The sequence below is a fragment of the Lycorma delicatula genome, chromosome 2 (assembly GCF_047948215.1).
Source record: "Lycorma delicatula isolate Av1 chromosome 2, ASM4794821v1, whole genome shotgun sequence".
NCBI lineage: Eukaryota > Metazoa > Arthropoda > Insecta > Hemiptera > Fulgoridae > Lycorma > Lycorma delicatula.
Window position 1 is genome coordinate 47,769,358 of NC_134456.1, and position 16,373 is coordinate 47,785,730.

Genomic DNA, 16,373 nt, shown 5'->3' on the forward strand with positions numbered 1-16,373 from the left:
AGAGGAAATAACAACTCTATAAAAAATAAAAATGTAATAAATTAACAATGCGATATGTAAGTACCCAAATGTATAATTTTTTTATGTAAATATTATGATTAATAAATTTTTGCAATGCTGATACATATTTTAAAATGAATGAATACAGTAATATGTATTTAAATTTTTCTACAATTAAAAGTATAAAATTATGATGATCTGCAACCTACAGGAAAATGTAGGCAACCTACATTTTCCTAAAAACAATGTTCAATTTAATTACTGTATATTTTACTACAATAATATTTAAATAAATTAAAATCAGACAAATATATTAAAATAAAATAAGCTATACAGCAAAGCAGTAAAATTAAAAAAAAAGGTAGGTTAATAAGCTAGGTTATTTAGAATAGGTTAGGTTACCTCCATGCTGCGGCGAATGCTGTTTTGGTGAATTCATGTCTGGTGGTTCATCACTGAATGAAACAGACTTCTCGAAACTAACTGATTTGTCTGAAAATATAAGCACGACCCCGAAACCAAAGCATTAGTATGTGCAACCGTCACCAGTGTATATAAATATATCTATATGTCATAAAATACATTTATAAGTTCTGGATTTTTTAATAAGATTCATTAATTTTTTAATAACTATTAAAAAAGTACCAATAAATCTGTAAAATATATTTTATATAGAAAGAAATTCTTATACTCAGTTGATTTGCATGCAGAAATATTTTATTTTCACAAGGGAAATTTAATTTTCATAGTTTCATTATTATTCTGAAAATTAAACTAAGCGGCTAATTTATTCACTCCTTCAAAACTCAAACTTTTTAAATTTTTATATAAATAAAAGATTAAATTTTTTTGTAATGACATCTTGGCTGCAATCATTAACTACTAAATGCAAACAACACATACAATAATTACATCCAACATTGTTTAATTTTAATAATTGATAGGAACTGATTTATTCAACCAATGATATTTAATCCTAACTTTATTTACATCTTTCAATTTTCAGGATGTTATTCCCTGGTATGTTTCAGTGCCATGTAATCTTGTATTATAAAAAATGCTGAATCATCTTACCTAGAACATATTTTTTTCTACTGCTGCAGATTTTATATTTCTACTACATATAAAATATATCTCTTGAATATCTGTCAGTCTATTTTACAAAAAATTCAACACTATCACAATTTAAATTGTAGAAAATAAACATTTGTAGCCTATTTTCAAAAATGAAATTGTTACCGATTATTGTCGGCAATATTCTCAAGACACCTTTAATTTTCCTACTGATGAGAAGAAAAACAATGTAGTTTTAAATATCAAATTACTAGAACTGTTTCATCATATGACTATATTAGTTGGTGGAGGAAATCGGTAATACCACTCCGATTTACTCCGGTGGAGTAAAGTTAGAGTTGAAATATGTTTAAATCAGACTAGGCGTGCAGTGGTCCACACTTACACTTTTTTAATCACTCATTGTTCTAATGTTTTCAATGGTTCCATGTTAATATTTAAACCTTAATTTATATAAATTACAGGTAAAAAATTTTTTACTAGAGTATAATTATTATTACTAGTGTCATTATGAATTTTTGGTAAAACAGCTACAAGAATGCTAAAGTAATGATAATTCTTTACATGTGTTTATCAGTTTTATTCATTATTTAAAATATTAATAGTTACAATTCCTATGCTACTTAGCCCCAGTGAGCTAGGATCAATGATCCACGAATTATTCAGTGAAATGGATCAGTAATGATGTAGTTTTGAGGCACACAGAACAGCAGTAGTACTTTAAAATCTTTCTCAGAATCTGTATCACAAAGATCAATACTTTTTTATTATTATTTTTATAAACACTGTGACAAATTTTATAGATGAATCATGTCATGCATTATATCACATTTATTTTTTTAAATTCATACATATATATACATCTCTCTTAAAATATAAGAGAAATGCTGCACAAAAACACTTAAACTTTCAAGACACGATTTTAAAGCTACTGTGTTAACCCAGACATTCACAATATTTCAAACAAAAATTGGCATAAAATTCTGCATAATCGAATGATCAAATAGAATTAAAAATACACATCTTATGAATAATTGAACATTATCATATTAAAAAATCAGATTTAATCTGATTCCTTAAAAATAGTAACATAATAAACAGTTTTCATTTCTATTTATTTAAAAATAAATTTTTTATTCGAGATCATATTTTGCCACAAGAGAAAAATCTGAGCCCTAAAATATTTCTCAGTCATACCACCTAATGATATTTTGGTGGATTATTTTCCACCAAATGATCAATCTTTATTTTAAATCATTTAAAACCATTCTTCAGAAACCTTTTAACATACTCTTGGCTAGGACCACAATTTTTTTTTTAATCAGAATTATATAAATTATACAGTATAGTATATAGAGGTGATCCTATTGATAAATTTATAGAATAATTGAATTGATACCATAATTTAATTTCCAGAAAACTGTTCATGGAAACGGATATACTGAATGATTTTTTTTTTACTTTATTTTTTTAACTCAAATGCTAAAATTATCAAGATTCACATTTAAATAAAGAACTTTGTAAATACCATGATGGTATAAGGTAATTTCTTACTGATATAGATGTACCATGATATGTACAGAGTATATTAAATACTTTGTTACTAATATTACGTACTAAATATGGCATCAACTGCTACAGCGATTAGCTATTAATAAATGCCAACAGCATGCAATAAAACTGTACTCAACAGCGTGTAATTTTGATATTTTGTATTTTGCTGCTGTTCATGTATTCATTACGCAAAATGAACATTATAAACAGTGCAATGAGTCGTCAATTAAAATGCATACATATTCTTTCTAATCACTGCATTATAATTAATTTAATGCAGACAGTTTCATTATTCTCTTTTTAGAATAAATGGCCATGTGAATTTATTTTGCCAATGCTCCGTTCCATAGCAACTAGTTATGAGTGTGCTAACCTATAAATATCTCCCGCTTAAGTTTATATTAGCAGAGTAAAATCGGTATAATATGATAATACTATATTGATATAGTGTAAACAGAAAACATTTTAATTTTAATAATGCATTAATATAAATTTATACAAACTCCTCTTATAAAGATTTATTAATTATTTATTATCTTGCACTGATAATATTGAAGAATGGATCAAAGACAAATTTTATTTTAATTTGCATTATTTGTAGTATATTTTAGAACTCAAAAGTATTATATGATATAGTTATATAATTAATATTTGAATCAGTGGCCATGTATTTAGATAAATGAGTATTAAAAAATCTATACATATTTAAATAAACATTTTCATAAATTTTTTTTTTAACCTAGGTATAATGTTAATAGGTATAGATGTTCAAGCTTTTGCTTCTTAAAACAAATTGGGAAATTTGCTAATTTTTTTTTAAATGTAATATTCTGCATTCTTTTAATTTAAGTAGCTTTGTAGAATATTATAGTTTGTTTAAAACAGAATAATGGTAAAGAATAAGAAAATTACTGTGGAATAGATAAAAGTACACAAGTACTTTAATAATAAAATTTAGATTATTATAAACTGCACAGTGTTTGTATAATTGGATATTATTTATGAAGATACATTAATAATTAAATTATTTATTAGTTTTTCTTTATTTAAATACTGTTAAATATGAATGTAAATAATTTATTACAAATAAGTAAATATTTTATATTATAATAACAGATATAACAATGTAATCATCACAAGGACAATAAATATTAGTCGACAAGTCAAGGTGCATACCTGGAGAGTTTACCAATTACTGCTGTGTATAGTCACGTTCCAGTGGTACTAGTAAAGTAATTGCGACTTTTGCCATGAAATTAGATATTTGTTTTAAACATTATTGTCTATGTATATGAACGCAGACATGTATCAAGATAGTGTTACATACATTATATTGTTTATTAAGTTTATTTATATTAATTTCATATTAATGAATTAGTTGATGTCATTTGAATTTCAATGTTTAATAATAAAACATCAGGTTTTCTTCTGCTTAATTATGGTTATTTTTGCATAAATAATGAATTTTATATTTTGCCCTGTTATTTTGTAATAACAGCAATTGTTTTCTTAGTCAATGCACTTTAAAACACAAGCATGATGAAAATCGTACTAAACATGCAAATATAATGAATATCGTACTAAATATATGTAAAAGTAAATAAGTATAAATTTCTTACATCAATTGTTTTGGTTTAAGTAATGAAGTTATGAAAAAAGAGACGTGTGAGTCATCGAATTATGGATTAAAAAGTTTAAAATAGGCATGTAGTTAGTTATAAGCATTATGCAACTTGTAGGACGTGTCAAACACCAAAGAAAAAAAAGAAATACACTCCTTGTAATAAATATGAAATAGAAGACTTCAACAGGTGTGTTATTAGAAGAGAATTTCCTAAATATTTTGAATTCTATAAGGAAATGCCTACAATACGGAAATTACACAATCTTTGTCGTGAGGAACTGAATTTTACCACTAGTAGGGAAACACTAAGGAAAATTTTTAAATCTATGGGTTTTTAATTCAGGAAGTGTAAAAACAATAGGCTGATTTTGTGTGAATGAGATGATGTAATCATGAAAGATGCATTTTTTGTTAGATATCTGAGAAAAAATTTAACTTCTGAAGAAAAGAGACCAGACACATACTTAGATGAAACTTGGAAGCATACACATTATACAATAAATAGTGCTGGCAAAATGACGATGTACCAGGTGTTTTTTTTAATAGTAGTGCCGGTGACCATTTAATTGCAGCTCATGTGGGTGGGCACATGGGATTCATAGATGGCGCTTTTTTAACACAAAATTCAAAGTGTAAAACAGAAGATTATTGAGATGAACAATGAAACTTTTTTGAAGTATATTGAAAAGCAATTTATCCCAGGACTACCAACAAATTGATATTTTAGTCATAGATAATGTACTTTACCATAAAAATAAACCTTCATCATCCAATACAGTGTAAAAAGATATTCAAGAATGGCTCCAAAAAATTTAATTAACTGACCCAGATCTAACAAAAAAAGAACTTTTAAGAAATTGTCAAACTACACTGCCCAGAACCACAATATGAATTAGACAAAATACTAAATAATAAAGGAATTACAGTGTTTAGATTTTCACCTTACCAACCAGATTTTAACCCAATTGAATTTATTTTGAATCTAGTTAAAAAAAAATTCTGAGACCACAATATGTCCCAAATGCTATTAACAGAACTGAGAGCTATTAAATTAGATGCAATTTCATCAGTTATTATAGAAGACTGGAAAAGATCAGTGTCAAAAGTTCACAAGATAGTGGATTCTTACAGAAAAACAGATGCATTAATGGAAGATGCCACTGAAAGCACATTATAAATATAAAGATGGAAGATGATGAGACATCAAGTAATGAAGATGAATTGGAGATTAAATTTGGTGGAAGTGAAACTTGAGTCATGCTCAGAAATCGAGGATTGTTGGCCTATCATAGAAGATATGGAAACTGCAGACGAAACTGGTTAAGGATGTATTAAGGTAGTATTGATCGTTTAATTATTTAGTAAATTAATACAAAAATTTTATTTTATTTTTTATTCCGCAGCTATATTCAACTTGTTTTGATTCCATAGGCATGTATTTAAATTATTACTATCAGCTTTGAATATAATGCTGTGAACTATGATACCGTTTTAGTGAAAACATTTACTTAATTAAATTATTGTAATTAATCGCAGATTAAATTTATTTCATTTACGAATACAGTAATGGAAATTAACATTTTTAACCATGTTATTACCGTAATCAGAAAGAAATTACAAATCAAAAAAAATATAATAACCTATTTTAAAAGAATAACATTTCTTCTTAAGAACAGATTGACAAGCATGTCACTTTGTTCAGTAGCACTAAGCTCAAGACTGTATGGTTGTGTTATATCTACACCTCCATCTATTGCCAAACAAACAACAGTGCTGTGCTCCTCTATGAATATGAACTTCGCCTTGTTGACTTATAAATATTATTAACTGAAAATATCAGTATTCTGATTAGACACATAAAACCAAATGATTAATCCGAGTAACTTAATAAATAATTAATCCAAAAATCTGAACTATATATTTAAAAACTGAGTAGAGCTTAATAACAGGATTTCCTAACGGCAATAAATGTATGACTGATTGTAGTTCCACGCATAATAATAGAAAATTAGTTTGGTAAATTTTTAGCAGAATACATTCGAGAAAGAATCAAATTAAAAAAATGTTAATTTTTTAAAATAAATTTATTGATTAATAATATACACAATTCATACCTTCATCATTTCTCTATACAGTTTTCTGCATGATCTATACACTTTTGCCAATGATTTGGAAGGTTGAATATTCCTTGTTCATAAAAAGTTTCAGGACAAGTCATCAACCAATTACACATGCGCTCCTTGACATTTTCATTGTTTCTGAATCTTTTTGATTCTTTCAAGGGCGCAAACAAAAAATAGTATCAGAGGGACAAATCTGGACTGTAGGAAGGGTGGTTGAGGGTTTCCCAGTGCATTTTTTCCAATTATCCCTTGTCAAAATCATGGTGTGTGACCTGGCGTTGCCACGGAGAAGGACGACATCTCCAATGGGCCTACCCCATATTTTGTTTCAGTAGGTGGCTTTTGTTGACTGTAACAGCTGGCAATAGTAAACTGCATTCACTGTTCGTTGCTTGTGGAGAAAATCAATGAGTAAAATCTCCCTCGAGTAAAAAAAAATCATTGCAATAGCTTTTCCTGCTGAAACCTGTCCTTCCTTCACCATTTTTGACTCCACAGTGTAATGATGGACCCATGTCTCATCACATGTGACAATGTGCTGCAAAAAATCATCCCTTTCTTGCTGAAATCGATTCAGAAGTCTCTGACAGATCTCCAATGTGACCTATTTTTGATTTTCGGTCAGCAACCTCAGAACCCATCGACCAGTAATTTTTCTAAAGCCAAGATGATAAGTGATAAATAGATTGAGCACTCCCATAGCTGATAACCACTTTGACGCGATTTCTTTAACAGTGAACCTGTGATCACCTTTGATAAGCTCTCGAATGGAACAGATGTTGTCAGCTGTGAGATTTGACCTTGGGTGTCGATCATGACTTTCGTTTTCTACACTTTTTCGCCCACCCTTAAATTGTCTGGCCTACATATACACTCAGTTCTGGGACAATGTAGTGCCCCAAACTGTATCTTTAAACAAGTTAAAAAATTTCCGTTGTTTAACACCTTCATTAGTTAAACACTTTATGATTATACAATGTGCAACAGATGACAGAACTTCATGCTCACTCATGGCTGTACTGATGACAGAACCAAGCGGAGGAGCTAACCAAACTGGTTTCCCCTCTCTAACACACTGAACACTAACTCTACCATCCAGCTTGGAACTGCTTGCTACATATAATAGCAAAATTACCATTTAAATTTTAATCACAAGGGTGAATAAAAAATTTATATTTTTATTTACGAATAAGGATTCGTAAATAAAAATATAAATTTAATGTTTGTAATCTTCCATTACAAGTAGAAAATACAGTAGTATAGATCAAGGTTTATTATATATATTTGTAAAGCAAGTATATTGTTTAATATAAAAATACTCCATAAACCAAATGTCTAAGAAATTATTTAAAGCATTACTGATGTTAAAATTTATTTTGCAGAAACATTTATTGACATAGTAGACAACAACCAGTAGATTAGGAAAGATATATCAGAATTATGAAAAGTTGCTTATTAAAAAAAAAAAATTACTTATTTTTTAATTACTTTTAAAAAAATAATAAACACCAAATTATTATAACAACAATAATAATCAGTAGCCATAAAGGAATTAAACCAGTTCTGCATCTACCATCAAAGTGAAATTATTTCTTTCAGAAAACATTAATTATCCAAGAGAAAGATTTGTAAAGAACTAATATGAATTATATTTTATTAGCACTACATTGTGTTAAGTTTTATCAAATCATATATTAAAAAAAAAAATCAATTATCAATCTTTAATCATAGTATAAAGATAATAATGGACATTAAAAATACATTAGTATTATTATCATTTACTGACAATTGATTATTTTCAAGCTTGTTTAGTTACAAAAAAAATCTATACATAATAAATATATCTTGTTATATATTAAGATGTCTGCTATATTTATTTTTGTATAACTAGTATAAATCATTAAATTCATCATCATATAAACTATTAAGCAAGATACAAGATAATGAGATGATTTTGAAAAAAGTTTAATTATTATGAATAATTATTTAAACATTATTTATTATATTATTTGTCATAAACTGACTGATATAAAGAGAAGTAAAATGAACCATCAGTCATTAAATTATTTATTTACTCTTAACAGCAATATGCTTGCTCTTAACAGCAGTGTATGCTTGCTTATGGTACTGAAAAATACAATAAATAATTATGGAAGTATATAAAAGTAGGGATGATTCAACACATTTATAATATTTTAAACTATTGTTGTAAGGAACTTTCTTATTACAATAATGATTGTCTAAAATATAATATCACCTCTTGGGGCGGTCTCTCAGAATGAGTTTTCAAGAAACAAAAAGGGGCTGTCTGAACATTGATTGATTCCAATAAGTTTGAATTGTGACCAGTATTTAAAAAATAAAAAATGTAAACTTATCCTAGTGTTAATATTTATGAATTGCTATCTTTCCAAAAAAGAAAAAACTATCCACTCCTAAATTAGGAAATATAACTCATTTTCATACAACACAATACTTCAGCTCTTAGAAATGCTTTATTATGCTTCTGATGCCATTTTTAATAAATTATTGAATTTATTCCCAACAATTTACTTCAAATAAAATTAAAAGATTTTCCTTTAAAGAAATTATATTATTCTGTAGATTAATTTTTAAATTATACTTATTAAAAAAACCCCTGATATTTCTGCATCCCATTCAATATATGTAAATATATGCTCAAACAATTTTTATTAACACTTTATAAACTGTGATATTTTTAATTATTATTTATATTTAGTATCTTTCCTAAACATTATTTCAGGTTTTTATATTTAAAATAATTACTGTCGATTTTAATTAATTTGTTTTTTTATTTTATAATTAATTGTGTATTCTGTGTGACTGTTCTGATCAAGGTCATGTTAACATTTTCTTTGCTCCATCCCTTTTTTCCTGTTGCCTCTGGGAATTACCATTAAGTATTACTTAAGAGGATGAATGAGGAAGATAAGTATGAATGTAAGTGATGTGTAGTCTTGTACAGTCTCAGGTTGACCATTTCTGAGATATGTAGTTAATTGAAACCCAACCACCAAAGAACACTGGTATCCACAATCTAGTATTCAAATCCGTAACTGCCTTTACTAGGGCTTAACACTGCAACTCTCAACTTCCAAATCAGTTGATTTGCAGACGTGTTCACCAGTAGACCAACCTGGTGAGTTTCTATGATCCATCTAGGCAAATCCTGCCATCTAACTGGGGCAATTTCTTACTTTATTTGTGGAGTACAATATCTGTCAAACAGGGCATCTACATGATCTGTATAATTTATTATTATTATTTATGTACTAACCAGGATAAAATATTTATTTATTGTAATTATAAAATTATATTTTAAAACATTTTATTATTTATTATTTATCAATATCATACAAGACCAGTTTGTATAAAATAGGATAGTTATGACACTGAATCTGTTATAGTTTCTTAGTTCTAACTTTTTGTAAGTAGACAAAAGTGTTTGCATCTAACATAATTTTTTTTTTTGAGTATTAATATAATTATTTGCTGCAATATGGAAACTACAGAAAGGCCTGTTTCATCATCCAAAGAACTTGAGGCCAAAGTCAGCATACGTTTTAGTAATATATCTCATCTAATTCTTTTCTGCTCACTGTTGAACAGCAAGATATCAGAAGAGTACAGTACAGATACATGCATTCAAGTTATATTATTTACATAAGTACTTTTAACTAATAAATACTTTTAAGCCGAACTAGTTATAGGATAAAAATAGAAGAATAGATAGTTCTACAAAGAAGTTCTGCTACAAATGTCTTATTTATGCAGCAGTATTATACTGATAAAATATGAAACTACCAATATTTCTTAAACACTAATATGTCTCTTATTTTAGCATATCAATCCAGAACTTATTAAAATAAAATACTTAACAGTGACATACCACCAGACTTTACTATATTATCATGCAAAATACTAAAAAAAAAAAAAATATATATATATTAGGAAAAATAAATATAACAATAACAATATAATGATTGCTAAAAATAATGATCTAATTAAAAAATCAAAAATTATTTACACTTATATATTCTGTTCGAGTCATTCTGATTAAAATCAATTACTTAAAAAAAAAAATCATTAAACATTATAAACCATAAAAGTAAATTTCCTGAAAGTCCATGTATCCAATTAAAAATGTCATAATAATGAAATATTTTATTTTTCTAGTTATGGTTCATTTGATTTTTTTTTCATGTTGGTCAGCTTAAAATTTAAAGTCAAGTAATTAAAATCTTTAAAATAAAAATATTTAAAATGAAAGTTTAAAAAAATAAATTTTGTTAATATGAAAAATATCTTGTCAAAAGGTCAATGGATCTACTCATTAGAATTTTTAAATTGGGAATTTGAAATCTAATTCACGTGTGATTCATAAAAATAAAACAAGAGTAAATAGCTATTTATTTTTAATTGCTGTATACTATGTTTTTATACATAATATTTTCTTCTCTTTTTAAGAAGGATTCTTATTTAGGAAAATTATGCTCTTAATCTGTCGTTATTAATAAGTGTATTGAGATTTAAATTTTAGTAATCAAGGGGCAGCTCTAAATATTAATGTCAAGAGAGAGAGTGAGAGAGAAAGACATTCAATTTTAAATTTGGCTTAAATCTGTAACTTTTGAGATAAATGGAAAAATTTCTTTTGTTAACTTTTTGTATAAAAAATTTCAAATAATATGTAAACCACATTTACTAACATAAATTTATATTCAACTATAGAACTACAAATATTTAAATTGTTTTAAGTCATGAAATAGCTAATAAAACAATAAGAAAGAAATGAAGCATACTGGCAGTACGTGAGCGGTACCCAAAATAGGGAAGATAACAGAAGTTAGTGTGACGGAAAACTATTTCACTTCGTTAAAAATAATTAGAAGAAAGACTTGTAAAGGAACATTAACCGGTCAGACTCTGTTTAATATGTTTATTTAGATGACTGACATGAACTTACTAATCTCAGTTATAGAAGTTCAGAAAATTAAGTTTGTAAACTCATCACAATAAATTTGCTTTTTATTGTGGTCCCCTCTGAATAATCCCTTTGAGAAACTACACACCAAAGCTAGTGTGACTAGTACAACCCACCCTGAAAGCAATTTCATTCTGAACTGCAGTGCTACTGTCATGGTATTTCTAATTCCATCAAAATGGATTTTTTTAAACTTTGGAAACAGAAAAAATCATTGATGATCAAATTGAGGAACGTGGAAAGCTTTCCAATAGACAGGTATAGAAAGTATAAGAGCAGGTTTAAAATGAAAACAAAAAACTTATCTCACAATCAGTACTATGTCACTGACATTGTTATTGTCTTTCTCCGGTGCATAATCAAATGCAAAATTCAGTGCTGTAAAAAAAAGTTCTTGTTGTTTATAACAAACCTTTTCAATTACTTCTCAAAGCACAGATGAGAGAGTCGTACAAAACGATTTCTTTAATACAAAATAGTTAACAACATTTTTGTAAAATTTCAAATGACAAAACATTTTTGGGGCATTGAGAATTAGCAATCCTCACTTGAGCATTTTGTCAGTTTCATAAGTCAAGATTTAGAAATAAATCCGTGCTTTATTACCAATGATAATACTTTCTCTGTTCAAAAGGTTTAGCTAAAATTTCATCCCTTCTTTTCTTTTGCAAATAGAAATTCAGTGGTGAACTGTTTCAGCATCCTTTTTACATATAAATAAAAAAATCCTGATCAAATCAGGATCTTTAGTTAATTTTTTATATTTCTCTATTAATGCTCCTTTTCTTTAATATAATTATGACAGTCACTTGGAGTCTTATAAATAACACGTTAAAGAAGTTGCTGGTATATGGCTAGGGACTGAAGAATAACACAATAATATAGTTGATATTATTTTAAATTGATGGAACCAAATAAATGTTAAATAATGTACAGAGCAATTATAAGTTAAGGATATTCCATTACTTTCTAAAAATTTGAACTTACATACTCTAAAAATAAAGTTAACACAAATATTATGAAATAATTTTACTATTAATGTAAAATAGGTGAAAAAATATGTAATTAAAAAAACTAATTAAAAAGACTGAGTTTCATGTTTTCTTTTTAAACTCTGATTTATTACCTTTCTCAATCATCAACCCTTTAGTTGTAGTTGCAGATAGTACAATATATTAAAATCTAAGGAACTTTTAAGTATTAAAATATTAAAATTAAGTAGATTGTAAAAAAGTGGTCAAAAGTATGATATTTTGTCAGTTTCAGTATATGTGCTGATTCCAAGGAGTTCAAGTACAAGTGCAAAACAGATACCAAAACAACTTAAAGATGTTCACAAAATGAAAAGAAAGGGGATCGGGCATTGGGTTTTCTTAAAAAATAAAAGAAATGAATCTCTTGATAGTTACTGGGATCAAGACATGTATTTGTTTCATTGATATTGAGATAAAAAAATATTCAAACAGCAAATGACATATACTTGCTGAGTAATTCCCAAAAAATCACACAAAAAAATGATGGTTATTGTATTTTGGAACCAAAAAGGAATTCTATTAGTAGAATTTATGAAGCCAGATATGACAATAACCTCAGACATTTATTGTGAAACATTGACAAAGCTTATGAAAGCAATACAGAATAAATGAAGAGGGATGAAAATGAAAGCGACAGTTTTCCTGCACGACAATGCACGGTCTCACACTGCCGCAAGCATTAAGGGTATAATAAACAAGATTTTGTGGCAGATTTTTGACATCCTTGTTTTTCATTTGTTTACAAAATTGGAGAACTGGCTGGATAATCAACACTTCAAAAGCAATGATGAACTCATGAATGAGTACTTTGATGGTGCCATTCTTTATAGGAGGAACAAACTGGTGTCATGATACAAATGCTTAAATTTGGGCAAAGAATATTTCAAAAAGTGATATAAGTATGTATAGGCTTACCATATTTTTTTGGGTCCAACCCAGGACATATTTTTGAAATTACTTAAAAGTCTTAACAGTTTACTGAAACATTAAACTTTATTTATTCAGTTGTATTTTTCCCTAGACATACCTTTTTTCAGAAATTGCTGTTTGTTTTAATTACATCATAAAATTCAGAACAAGGAAGTTTTGAATTAATTTTAAAATTTAGTAGATGTTTAACAGTAAAAACTGAAAGTCAACCCCTTTCTGCAGACCAAATGTTCCCCGTAATTGGAAAAACTCTCTCAACTGAAGCAGATGTCCCAGGCAATGACACTCAACCATTTTAGAAATATTGCAACAAGAAATATCAATCTTTTGAAACACCTTAAAAATTGCTTTCCACTTCTCTTCAATAGTATCTGATACTTTTTCAAACTTGAACCACAACCTAAACTTTGGTTTTGAATTACCTGGTTCAACAATGTACGCCCATCAATATTTATGGAATCTTTTATAATTTCATTAACAACATGTGCACTCTTCTAAATCAGACCATGCAATTTCATTTTGTAAAATTATCCAATGAAACTTGCTAATTTTATCAAAACTGGTTCTCCACAACTCTAAGTATTGGATACTAGAATTATAAAAATTGTCTACGCTTGAGAAAAATTTCTATTCCTGAACATCATTATTTTCTTTTAGAGTGCTTAGCAATTCTTTGGCAGAAGATGGTATAAGTTTGTGGGTTTTTCTTCCCTGAAGTTGACAAAGTAATTCAGAATATGTCTGAAATGCTTATGTGATAGAATTAGCTACCAATTTCAGAACTAGATTATTAAATAACTGTAGAGTACCACATAAAGATTTCAAAAACGGGTTCACTATCTAGATTTAAAAAAAATCATATAATAATTTTGGGCATTTGTTACAAGATAAGAAGTATGATTTTAGGCCATCAAAAATGGAAAGAATTCTTTCTACTACAGGTAACAAACTAAGGAACCTTGTGCTGCTATGAGATAATACTTTTTTTGAAATTTGTTTCCACAAATTCACAGAACTCTTTAAGTTTTGTTACTCTTAGGGTATATATGTGAAAATATTCATAAACTTTTATAACAATAACTTCTACGTCCAGGGGTAGAGAATCACATGCTGTTTCTATTGAATTGTGTACAATGTGGGCTAACAACCAATTCCTAAAATAGGTCTATCTAAATCATGTTGAACTTTTCTGAACACATTTTCATTCCTCTTTATCTTCACACCACCAAAATTACTGTCAGTGTTATCAGCAGTCTAACAAATCAACTTTTCTTCAAGTTTGTATTTTTCCACACACTGTAAAAGATACTGAGTCAAAATTTGAGCAGTTTCACCTGACACTTCATCAAAATTTAAAAGTTGAATTCCCTGCTCCAGACTGAAATACAGCAATCACAACAAGTTTTACTTCACTTCTGTTTGAGCTATCCATTGTTACTGTTACATAATTAATGTTTTCGAAAGCACACATTAACAAAACACATTATCAAATATAAATGTCAAAAAAAACGTCAACAATAATTTCCTTGGTTTCGGTTCTAGTGGATCAAAATTTTGGGTCATATAACATTTTAACCAGTTTATATATGCAGTCTGATGTTTTGAAACTGAGTTTGTGTCTAGCAAACTGTGTTTTCAAACTGAGTTTGTAAAATGTAGCTTCTTTAGCAGCACACTCCAGATCACTGTTACTGTTTAGCTGTTTTCATGTGGTCTTCAATATCACTCTTTCCTTTATGTGCAGCAGAAAATTTTCCAGTACATAGTGTGCAATAAACATGTTCACTATTACAGTCATTACACAATTTCAAAAATTTGTATTCCTATTGCTGGTTAACATTAAACACACATTTTCTTTTGCCCATTGCTAAACGGTGAGACAAAAAACGAATAGAGATAAAATGATCAAAAACATGTAGATGAGTTACTTCACGCATGAAAACAACATAAACACATTGCCCCAGTTGTGTTGCCAAATGACTAAGTAAAACGTTGTGGCAAGACTGATAGCCACGCCTCCGTCAAAATTAATGTCAGCACTTGCTCCAAGGTCGGCTGAGAGATGCACGGTAATCATAAAAGAATATTTAAAAACGTCAGGTCAAACATATAGATCAAAAATTTAAAAAAAATCCTCGTAAAAAAATTTCCTCGTTTTTAATCCTCGTAAAATTTTAAAAAAGCCAGTCATAAAATTCTCAAACCTTGGACATTTTTGCAATCCCGGACAGCACTAAAAAACCAGGACTGTCTGGGCTAATTCTGAATGTATGATAAGCCTAAGTATGTATGTAACTTTTATATCATTGTAGAACATTTTTTCAATTTATTTTTTATTAATTAACCGGAAGTAAATTAATAAGTAGCCCTCAATATAAAAGTGGAACTATCAGTAACCCTAGTAATAGATAAACTTGGCTATATAAATCTTTTTGTTTTATACTGTCGCAGATATATATGACACATTTCTGAATTTATAAAACATAATTAAAAGATGATGTGGCCTAAAAAAAAAATCTTATATATATGAAAAATGAGACTATGGGTAGATTGCTATATTTAATTCGTAATCATTTAGTTTTACATTTTTCCTAGAGTACATACATTAAATACTACATTATCACTAACGCATTCAAAATTTTTTCAATGTACATAATTGTAATAAGTAAACTGTAAAATATCCTGTAATAGTCTATTTGGCCCCTTTGTCTGTCAGTTTCTATAATTTCATTGTATAGCTTCATTTACAAATGTGCCTGAGCGCTTCCTACTTTCCAGGGGCAAATTACATACTCAAATACAATTTATACAGGAACAAATTTCCACATTACATACTTTCTGACCATTTTCCTAATTGCAAATCACCTCAAAATTCATACCAACTTTAGTGGTACCACCTACAACAACACTAATTATAGACTGGATTGAGAAGAAATGAATTAATTTTGAAAGGAACCTCTCTCAAAACATTGGCTGTGTATGAATCATCCAAATTGTTTGGTTTTACAAAATATTAATTTTTATTTTAC

General features: G+C 28.0%; 1 protein-coding gene across 4 annotated transcripts in view; it reads right to left on the reverse strand.

Moving 5' to 3' along the window:
• Nucleotides 1-16,373, reverse strand: part of LOC142318776 (coiled-coil domain-containing protein AGAP005037) — a 1,329,051-nt gene that overhangs the window by 86,231 nt on the left and 1,226,447 nt on the right. For all 4 annotated transcript variants that reach the window (XM_075355236.1, XM_075355237.1, XM_075355235.1 and 1 more), the window contains one exon: nt 403-492. In XM_075355236.1, the coding sequence (XP_075211351.1) occupies nt 403-492 (90 nt within the window). The remainder of the gene's footprint in view (nt 1-402; nt 493-16,373) is intronic.